Source organism: Saccopteryx bilineata, chromosome 8 (assembly GCF_036850765.1).
Source record: "Saccopteryx bilineata isolate mSacBil1 chromosome 8, mSacBil1_pri_phased_curated, whole genome shotgun sequence".
In the NCBI taxonomy this organism is placed as follows: Eukaryota; Metazoa; Chordata; class Mammalia; order Chiroptera; family Emballonuridae; genus Saccopteryx; species Saccopteryx bilineata.
In genome coordinates, this window is record NC_089497.1 from 50,814,153 (window position 1) to 50,825,781 (window position 11,629).

General features: G+C 42.1%; 1 protein-coding gene across 2 annotated transcripts in view; it reads right to left on the bottom strand.

Moving 5' to 3' along the window:
- Nucleotides 1-6,048: 6,048 nt before the first annotated feature.
- The window catches only part of POLQ (DNA polymerase theta), a 136,219-nt gene continuing 130,638 nt past the window's right edge, over nt 6,049-11,629 (bottom strand). For both annotated transcript variants that reach the window (XM_066241868.1, XM_066241869.1), the window contains 3 exons: nt 11,322-11,475; nt 6,817-6,932; nt 6,049-6,359 (listed from right to left, as the gene is read on the bottom strand). In XM_066241868.1, coding sequence (XP_066097965.1) covers nt 6,240-6,359; nt 6,817-6,932; nt 11,322-11,475 — 390 coding nt within the window. In that variant the 3' untranslated portion in view covers nt 6,049-6,239. The remainder of the gene's footprint in view (nt 6,360-6,816; nt 6,933-11,321; nt 11,476-11,629) is intronic.

Consider the following 11,629-nt stretch of genomic DNA (forward strand, 5'->3'; position numbering starts at 1 on the left):
TCCCCAACCCCAGGGCTGCGGACCAGTACTGGTCCGTGGGCCATTTGGTACCAGTCCGCAGAGAAAGAATAAATAACTTACATTATTTCCGTTTTATTTATATTTAAGTCTGAACGATGTTTTATTTTTAAAAAATGACCAGATTCCCTCTGTTACATCCGTCTAAGACTCACTCTTGACGGTTGTCTCGGTCATGTGATACATTTATCCATCCCACTCTAAAGGCCGGTCCGTGAAAATATTTTCTGACATTAAACCGGTCTGTGGCCCAAAAATGTTTGGGGACCACTGCTCTATAGCACACCGGTGTGCCATGGCACTAGTTGAAATTGCTGAGCTAGACTAACCAATGAAAAAAAGAGTACTCAAATCAACAAAACTGTGGATGAAAGAGGAAATATTACAACTAATACCGCAGAAATACAAAAGATCATAAGAGGCTACAATGTACCATCAAAGGAACAACTAACTATACTCCAACAAATTGGACAACCTAGTAGAAATGGAAAAATTGTTAGAAATATACAAGTTACAAAGATTGAGTCAAGAAGAAATAAAAAATTTGAGCAGAGCAGTAACTAGTAAGAAGATTAAATTGGTAATCAAAAACCTCTCAGTGGCCCTGGCTAGTTTGCTCAGTGGTAGAGTATCGGCCTGGCATGTGGACGTCCTGGGTTTGATTCCCAGTCAGGGCACACAGGAGAAGTGCCCATCTGCTACTCCATTACTCCATACCTCCCCTTCATAATTCATTCATATTCTCTCTCTCTCTCTCTCTCTCTCTCTCTCTCTCCCTCCCTCCCTACACTCCTGCAGCCATTGCTCATTTGGAGCAAGTTGGCCCCTGGCACTGAGGATGGCTCCATGGCCTTCGCCTCAGGTGCTAGGAAGAGCTCGACTGCTGAGCAAAAGAGTCATGCCCCAGATAGGCAGAGCATCACCCCCTAGTGGGCTTGCTGGGTGGATCTGGTCGGGGCGCATGCAGGATTCTATCTCTGCCTCCCCTCCTTTCACTGAGTAAAAAACAAAAACAAAAAATACTTCTCTGAAAACAAAAGGCCAAGATCAGATGGCTTCACTGGTGAATTTTACCAAACATTTAAAGAATTAACACCAATCCTCAAATTCTTCCAAAAAAAATTGAATAAGAGGAGAGAACACTCTAAAACTCATGTTTTGAGGCCAGCATTACCCTGATACCAAAGCCAGAAAAGGACACTACAAGAGAGTGGGGGAGGGGGGGCAGGGAGGCGGGGAGGGGAACTACAGACCAAATGTTTATATGCCTCTCTAATGAATATGATGCAAAAATTCTCAATACAATACAAGCAAACTGAATTGAGCAGCACATTAAAAGGATCTTTTACCATGATCAAGTGAGATTTATCCCTGGGATGCAAGAATGATTCAACATATGTATATCAATAAATATGAAACATCACATTAATAGAATGAAAGATAAAAAATACATATCTCAATAGATACAGAAAAAGTATTTGACAAAATTCAACACTTGTTCATGATAAAAACTCTTAACAACTAGGCATAGAAAGAACATACCTCAACATAATGCATGCCCTATATTATATACATTCACAGCTATCATCCCACTCAATGGTGAAAGGTTGAAAGATTCCTCTCTAAGACCAGGAATTTAAGAAGGGTGCTTACTCTAACCTTTCCTATTCAGCACAGTACTAGGAGTCCTAGCCAGAGCAATCAGGCACAAAAAAAAAAAGAAATAAAAGGCATCCAAATTGGAAAGGATGAAGTAAAATGGACTCTATTAGCAGATGACATAATTTTATGTATAGAAAGTCCTAGAATTCACCAAAAAACTGTTAGAACTAATCCATAGATTCAGTGAAGTTGCAGGCTACAAAATTAACATACAACAATCGATAGCATTTCTATACATTAAAAATGAATTATCTGGGAAAAAAAAGAAAATGATCCCACATATAATAGCATCAAAACCAAAGACATACTTAGGAATAAATTTAAGCAAGGAGGGAAAAGATCTCTACACTAAAAACTACATAACACTAATGAAAGAAATAAAACACACCAAAAAATGGAAAGGCATCTTGTGTTCATGGATTGGAAGGATTAATACTGTTAAAATATCAGTACTACCGGGAGCCATCTATAGATTCAATGCAATCCTTATCAAGAATACAATGACATTTTTTCAGAAGTAGAAAAAACAATCTTATAATTTGTTTGGAACCACAAAAGACCCCAAATAGCCAAAGCAATCCTGAGAAAGAGGAACAAAGCAGTGGGCATTACACTTTCTGATTCCAAGCTATATCACGGAGCTGTAGTAGTCAAAAGAGCATGATACTAGCATAAAAACAGACACATATACCAATGGAATAGAATTGAGAGCCTAGAAATAAATCCATGCATATATAGTCAACTAGCATTTGACAAGGGAGCCAAGAATACTCAATGGAGGAAAGATAGTCTCTTCAATAAATAGTGCTGGGAAAATTGGCTATTCACATGAAACTAGACCCTTATCTCACACCAGTCACAAAAATGAATCCAAAATGGATTAAACTTAAATGTAAGACCTAAATGTATAACACTCTTAGAAAAAACATGGGAAAAGTTCTTGGACATTGGTCTTTGCAATATTTTGGATATGACAACGAAAGCACAAGCAACCAAATTAAACAAGTGGACTACATAAAGCTAAAAAGCTTCAGCATAGCAAAATAAACAATCAACAAAATGAAAAGACAACCTATGAAATGGGGAAAAAAATGTTTGCAAATCTTAAATCTCATAAGAGGTTAATATCTAAAATGTATACTTATACAACTCAATAGTAAAATAATCTCCCCCAAAACAATCAAACTATAAAAATTGGCATAGGAGCTGAGTAGACATTTTTCCAAAGAAGATATACAACTGGCCAAGAGGTACATGAATAGGTGTTCAAAATGCCTAATCATTAAGAAAATGCAAATCAAAACTACAATGAAGTATCACCTCACACCTGTCAGAATGGTTGTTATCAAAAAGATAAAAAATACAAGTGTTGGTGAGGATGTGGAGAAAAGTAAATAGTTGTGCTCTGTTGGTAGAGTTGTACATTGGTGCAGCCACTATAGAAAACAGTATGAAGAGTCCTTTAAAAATTAAAAATAGAACTGTGTGTTCCAGCATTTCTACTTCTGGGTAAATATCTGAAGAAAAGGAAAACACTTAAAGATACCTGCATCCTACATGTTCACAGAAGCATTATTTACAATAGTCAAGAAATACACACACACAGGAATATTATACAGCCATAAAAACAGAGGGGAATCCTGCCATTTCTACAACATGGATGGACCATTAGGGCATTATACTAAGCGAAGTAAGTCAGAGAAAGACAAATACTGTATGGTCTCACTTAAATGTGGAATTAAAAAAAAACTCATAGAAAAATAGATCAGATTTGTGGTTACCAGAGGTAGGGGACAGGGAGTAGAGGGTGAGGAAATTCAAGGAAGGTAGTCAAAAGGTACAAACTTCCTGTTAGAAGATAAGTACTAGATATGCAATGTACAGCATGATGACACAACAAACAGGCTAGATTATGTATCGGCAAGTTCCTAAGATAGTAAATTATAAAATTTCTCATCACAGGGAAAAAAACTTTTTTTTTCTTTTTTTTATATCTATATGAGATGATGAATGTGGTCATCATTCCACAGTATACATAAGTCAAGTCATTATGCTGCACACCTTAAACTTACCCAGTGTTGTATGTCAATTATATCTCAATAAAACTTAAAAATAAACAACGCATATTATCTCACCGTTATGGAGGTCAGAAGTCCAATATGGTCTTATTGGGCTGAACTCAAGGGACAGGGCCCTGTCCCTTCTGGAGGCTTTGGAGGAGAATCCATTGCCATTCTACTGCCTTGTCCCGCTTCCAGAGGCTGTCTGCATTCCCTCGCTCATGCCCCTTCCATCTTCAGATCTCAGTCTGTTTCCGTAGTCTCATCTCCACCTCTGACTGGCCACCTCCTTTCCTCTTATAAGGACCTGGGTGTTTATATTGGAACTACCCAGAGAACCTCCCCATCTCCAGATCTCTAACTAAATCACATCAGCAATGTCATTTTGCTGTATAACATGTTCACCAGTTTGAGGAATTAGAATGTGGACGTTCGGTGGAGGAGGGAGAGCATTACTCTGCCTACCACCATGCACACGTTATTTACACAGTGATTTGTGGCCCAAATTGCTACCAATGAAGCTTGAAATTTACTTGCAATTACTTAGGTACTATACTTGGTAACTGAAATTTGGACTGTGTTGTAGGGACACTAGTGTTACTTAAGTAAACCATGATAACTGGAATTTATGTATAACTGAATCATGCAAAGCAAGGGCTGCCTGTTTGAGGTCTAGCCGATAGGTCAGAAAGGGTGAGGAAATGCATGCCGTACACATGCAGGGCCATGGCTGCAGAGGATGAGCTGGCGGTGACCAATTTGTCTGCATCCGCATTCGGAGAACGCTCACAAGAAAACTGACTGAGCTTTCTCTTCACCACCAGAACACTGACAGACAGCACTGCAGCTTTTCTCTCTGACAAACATGGTGCAGGTGAATATGGAGAAACCTTGAGAAACGATGATGGGACTTCCTCTCACCTCTGCCATCTTCTGCCCACTCCCCGCCCCAGTACATGTCTAGTATCTCGTGCACTAATATCCAATTACTGACAGTGTGTCACACTTTGTTAATACAGCAACTGTCCTTTTAAACAACTCTGATAAAAATAAAAGAGCTCTTTTGATAACTGGTTAAGGATATAATAAACATTTCCTATGTGCGCACGTTGGGCAAACCACAGAATAAGTAAATATGGGACACAGGTTTCTGATACTCTCAGACCAAACACTTTTTAAAACAACTGCTTAATCAGCCCTGGCCGGTTGGCTCAGTGGTAGAGCATCAGCCTGGTGTGCAGAAGTCCCGGGTTCGATTCCCGGCCAGGGCACACAGGAGAAGCGCACCCATCTGCTTCTCTACCCCTCCCCCTCTCCTTCCTCTCTGTCTCTCTCTTCCCCTCCCGCAGCCAAGGCTCCATTGGAGCAAAGATGGCCCAGGCGCTGGGGATGGCTCCTTGGCCTCTGCCCCAGGCGCTAGAGTGGCTCTGGTCATGACAGAGCGACGCCCCGGAGGGGCAAAGCATGGCCCCCTGGTGGGCAGAGAGTCACCCCCTGGTGGGCGTGCCGGGTGGATCCCGGTCGGGCACATGCGGGAGTCTGTCTGACTGTCTCTCCCCATTTCCAGCTTCAGAAAAATACAAAAAAAAAAAACAAAAAACAAAAAACAACTGCTAATCAAAAGTTTCTCATAAATACATTTTATTTTAACAGATAAAAAAATAGTTATACACCTCTGACTGGAATTGTTATTAAAATACAATCTTGTCAGGGTGGCTTTCCTCACAATGACTCGAACATCAGGGCACTGGGGGACTCTGAGAGGGTGTCTGTCCCTGGCAGTACTGTAATGCACTGCAGTGTACACATGTGGTCCTGCAGACAGGGCACCTCTTCAAGAGGGGGCTTATTCTATATTATTCTCTATTACCTAATATTGCAAGTGCATTCATTCCATGAACTGGGGAGGGGAAAGGAAGACGCGGCAGCATTTCCTAAAAGTCCATTCTTTGACTACATCCATATCAAGGCTTACTTCTTTACAGAATTCATAATTTATCAGCTAAAGCTAGTTGAAAATACTACTTCACAGTCTGAAATGGATATTGGAGAAAAATCGCACACGAGGCCTGATCCTTGTGGTGCATATGAACTCAAAGCCTTGTCTGCCTGTGGCTCCTGCTCGGGTCTGTATCACAAGTGTCCGCGTCCTGGACAGGCTGACGACACCCGGGGCAGCACCCCGCTTCCTCATGCTCAGGTCAGACAGGTGGGGGCCCAGCGTGCTAAGTGCGTATTTCAGGCATGTGTGCCGAACCTGTTTAGAGCCAGTGAACTCCAAAGGCAATTTCATACATACTCTTTGAGAGTGAATATAACTATTAAATCTCGTATTTTGCCTAAAAAAAGACTTTTTACGCTACAGAGAATAAACTCATACATTTTGGAACTCCCACTATAAAATCACTATCCTAAATCCTTGGAGACGAGGGTTTCCGTTCTCAGGAAGCAGGTGAAGGCAGGCTCTGCTCTTCCCGGGAGGGCTTCCGCTGGCTGTGTTTACCCGGCCAGGTCCAGGTCCGCCAGCTCGCCCCAGCTGGCGCCCACTTTCACCTTCACTTTCAGTTTCACAGAAAGTTTTATTGCATTTTCCATTTCATTCTTCACAATCTGAGCAACCTAACAAAACAAAACAAAAAACAGGTTAACAAACGCTCTGCTCAAAGAATGTTTCCCACCTCACACACTGAAGTGATGAGCCGGCCCGGCGCCTCCTCTGGTGCTGGAACTGGAACCGGAACCGGAACCAGAACCGTGAGGGAGCAGCGCCCGCGTCCCAGCTGCCACACAGCGAGCAGCTCCACCAGCTTCAGCTGGAACAGGACATCGCGGCTTTGGAAGCCACAGGACAGGACTCCACATTCTCACCTAACTTCTCCCAGACAGACATCCCTGCACCAGGAATTGCTTTAGGCACAGGTGACACCGAGCACTCTTAGTGTCATCTGTGCCCTGAGGACTCACACCTTCTGCAGCCATCCTCGGGCGGGAAGTTTCAGAAACCTCACGCATCTTAGCCTGACCTCCAGTGTGCCAAACACCCACAGGAGGAAAAATGGAAAACGCTGTGAAATACCTGAACAACATCCTCTTCTGCCACTTCATATAGAAGTTCATCATGGAGTTGAAGGACGAAGAAGGCTCCCCTCGCTGGGCAGAACATTCCTTGCCGTTTTCTCCTCGGTAACAACCCTATCCCATGACAGACAAAGCAGCAAGCTGATAAGCATGTTACTCGGCCATCGGAGAATTTTTTAAAGAAATTTTTAAAACAGATTTTATTTATTGGCTTTACAGAAAGGAGAGAGGGGTGGATTAAGCAAAAAGTATCAACTCATTGCTTCACTTTAGCTGTTCATTGATTGCTTGTCATACGTGCCTTGACCGGGCAAGCCCAGGGTTTTGAACTAGCGACCTCGGCATTCCAAGTTGATCCTTTATCCACTGCGCCACCACAGACCAGGCTTTTTAAGAGATCTTGAAAAACTCTCGGAAATTTTAATTAAGAGATTAAAACACATAAGATTTAGAACTTTAGGAAAATAACTTCTTGCTGGCTACCTAGCCCACCTATCAGGTAAACTTAAATCTTCATCAACTTCCTACCAGAAAGGAGGAGCCTAACAAGCCAGCAAATGAAGTTTGATAAAATCTGCTCCAAACTCCAGTCTAATTCATTTTTTATAAACAATCAGCAGCTTTTCTTCCCATGGAGTCCCCACTACCAACTCCTCTGAGAAAAAGCACCATACAGTGTGGAGCCCGAGTCCAGCTCCAGAAGGGTGAACTGGTACTGTCCATTAGGCAGCGTTGTATAGAGCAGTGGTTCTCAACCTTTCTAATGTCGTGACCCCGCAATACAGTTCCTCATGTTGCGGTGACCCCAAACCAAAAAATAATTTTGGTGGCTACTTCATAACTGTAATTTTGCTACAGTTAAGATTCGGAATGTAAATACCTGATATGCATTATGTATTTTCCAATGGCTTTAGGCGACCCCGCTGGGGTCACGACCCACAGGTTGAGAACCGCTGGTATAGAGGGACACTTCCTGATGTCTTTTTATGGCCAGAAGTGTCATTTTGGTAGAACTGGTGCTTCCCCAATTGGACCACATACTCTAGACTTAATTCTAACCCTCGGGTCCAAATGTGGACTTCAGAGTGTGAATCCCTTGGTGTTATATGTGAGAGTCTACGTCTGTACATTTTTCTGTGGAGATGATCTATACCTTTCATTAGATTCTCAGAAAACCCATGCCTCCAACAATGGTTATAAATCACTATGCCAGCCATTCCTGTTTCCTCACTAGCTGAGCCTGGAGCTAGAGTAAGCCTGCTGATCACTAAACAAGGTTCGCCATGAACACCTTCAGAGTAACTAACTGCCTTACTCGTGTGCCCATATCTCACAGCAGTTCTTCCTTTCTGCCTACTTATCCCTCCGGACAGCACAAACACCAGCCCCTCTCCCTCAATAGCTGCTGCTTCCCTCAGAGTTCTTTAGTTCTTGCTATCTACAGCCCAAGTTTTCTCAGAGGGGGTTTCACAGGGAGCGGGCAGATGCTGATGAGGCCACGGTAGGCTGCTTCCATCCAGGGCTGCAAGCTGTGCATCTGTCTGCCAGTGCGCTGGCATCTGATACGCCCGCTGGACCCACTTATCTCACAACATTTGCAGTCCAGATGCTCTAGCTTTTCTGCATTCTGACCACAGAACCTTTGTCCTCTTCCCTTCCCTTAGGTACTTGGCTTCTTTCTGGTCCAGAGTGCCATGATCCACCTGTTCCCAGTGTGCTCTGCTTCCTCGGGCTCAGCTCCCTTTGATCCCACTGACCTGCTGCCTTTAACCCAGCATGGCACCATAAAGCCATCCTCAGTGACATATCTACATTGCCTTCCACTCATTCTAAAGGTTGTTACTGTCTACATCCTCATTTTAACACTGCGTCATTCTGCTGTGAAGAATTATGCAAATATTTCAGTCAGGTATCATATCTTCCCTTCCTTTCCTTAGCAGCTTTCAAATTTAAACATAGGTTGATAAATTTTACTTCTGAACCCTTCGAAGCACATTGTTATTCCCCAAATAAGCTTGATCATATATTTATTCTCTCTATACGTGTGTGTGTGTGTGTGTGTGAGTGTGTCTGTGCACATATCCTCTCTCACACAAAATGTTGACTGATCGGCCTTAGATATTTTGGGGGACCCTGAAGACAATAAAACTGAGGACATCAGTCCTCATTTGATGTTAAACAGGTTTTTATATCTATGAATTTTTGTATATAAGTGGACATCTTTTTATGTAACTAACTGGCTGTATTATTTTCTTTATTTGTATATCTCTTCTAGAAATAGCAAACTCCACCCTCAACAGCTGCTCTATACCTTTTCTGCCCTATCTCAAGCAGCTTATTCTTCCCCTTTATGCCCAAAACCTTAACTTCTTCCGAGGAAAATTTAAACCATGGCTGCAGTCAGTCATGTGTGACCATCTCAATTTCCGTGAAATGGCATTTAAAACCGAAGTATGGACATGGGACAGAGAAGGGGAAGTTCTACGTACATACTTGTTAAAAAAATAATAATCTATCCAAGCAATAAGGAGAAAACTTAAAGAAAATATTTTGAGAACAAGAACAAGAAAAGGTAACAGTATTGGCAAAGAAATATATGTGATAAGGAGGTCAACTTAGTGTATAATTCCAGACTTCAGAGAACAAGTAAGGCATGAACACCAGGTAAAATCAGCAAGTTAAGTTGTGCTCTGAGGACCACAGCGGGTCCTTGAGACCCTTTCAAAGCATGTGCAAAGTCAAATTATTTTTAACAACATGCAGAGTTTATTTTCCTTTGTTAGTCTCACTTGTCAGTAAGTGTATAGCAAAGTGACCAAATATCCTGGTTTTAGCAGTTAGAGTATCACATCCAGAGAAATCCAACAGTTTTTTACAACTGGGACATTTACCACTCTTGACTGTATGTTTACAGTTTTCCAGATGTTACAGGGTAGATAACATAGCAACAAACTGAATGCAGAAATAGGAAAGAGGCCCTGGCCGGTTGGCTCAGTGGTAGAGCGTCGGCCTGGCGTATGGAAGTCCCAGGTTCGATTCTTGGTCAGGGCACACAGGAAAAGCATCCATCTGCTTCTCCACCTTTCCCCCCTCTCCTTTCTCTTTATTTTTCTCTTCCTCTCCCACAGCCAAGGCTCCATTGGAGCAAAGTTGGCCCGGGCGCTGAGGACAGCTCTATGGCCTCTGCCTCAGGCGCTAGAATGGCTCAGGCTGCAACAAAGCAACACCCCAGATGGGCAGAGCATTGCCCCCTGGTGGGCATGTAAGATGGATCCCTGTCTGGCGCATGTAGGAGTCTGTCTGACTGCCTTCCTGCTTCTAACTTTGGAAAAATACAAAAAAATAAAATAAAAAAGAAATAGGTAAGAGAATCCAACTGTCTTCTCATAAGCTAGAATTAAAGAGATGAGAAGAAAGGTAAAATAAAGCCACTCATCACAAAATTTATTTCCTTCCTTCCTTCCTTCCTTCCTCCCTCCCTCCCTCCCTCCCTTCTTTCCTTCTTTAAGTGAGAGGAGGAGAGATAGTGACACAGACTCCCACATGGGCCCTGACCAGGATCCACCCAGCAACCCCCATCTGAGGCCGATTCTAAAATCAACCAAGCTATCCTCAGCACCTGGGCCAACACTCAGTCTAATCGAGCCACTGGCTGTGACAGGGGAGAGAGGGAGAAGGGAAGAGAAGCAGAAAATTGCTTCTCCTGTGTGCCCTGACTAAGGATCCAACCTGGGACTTCCGCACACTGGGCTGACTATCCACTGAGCCAACTGAACAGAGCGACCAAATTTCATTTGTTCTTAAAAAATGTAGTTATTTTAATAAAAATATTACTAATGTAATAGTAATATTTAATAAAAATATTACTAATTACTAATGTTAACATACATTGAGTTTATTATTTTTAAATGTTAAATTCTTTTAAATTCCCTGGGTTTTTTTTAAATTTCTAAATAGTAAATATTAGTAGAAATAAGTAAATCAGAAAAAAACAAGAACTACATGATTCCATACATTGGTGGAACATAAAAATGAGACTAAGAGACATGGACAAGAGTGTGGTGGTTACCAGGGGTGGGGGGAGGGAGGACATGGGAGGGAGGGAGGGAGAGAGTTAGGGGGAGGGGGAGGGGCACAGAGAACTAGATAGAGGGTGGCGGAGGACAATCTGACTTTGGGCGAGGGGTACGCAACATAATTTAATGACAAAATAACCTAGACATGTTTTCTTTGAATATATGTACCCTGATTTATTAATGTCATCCCATTACCATTAATAAAAAAATTAAAAAAAAAATTTAAATCACACTGAAAAAAAAAAAAAGATATAACCTATATAAACAAAAGTTCTTTGGAATCTTAATAATTCTAAGAATGTAAAGACAAATTGAGACCAAAATGTTGGAGAACTGCTAAGAAAAAAATGTGTCAAATACTTCACCTCTTTATTCCTATGCAATTGGTCTCACCACGCTGTCGCAGAAATCTCACTTATGAACTCACCTGTTCTGGCACCTTGGAGCATACACTCCCGATGACCATGGGATCTGAAGATCGAGTGGAAGGTCTCTAATCGCTTCTGAATGTTAACAGTGGCTACTTTGACAATATCAGCCGCCGAACCTTGGACTGTTGTGTTGATAGCTTGACGCTCAGCCTATGAAAAACAGTAACAATAACAAGTGCTCCGTCAGATACACAACATGGTTTCATACTTGCTGAAGCATCCACACAGATCAGTGCTTACATCTGCAACCAAACTGGAAATCTGGACCAAGATGTGATCCAGGATATCAACTTTTTTTTTCTTT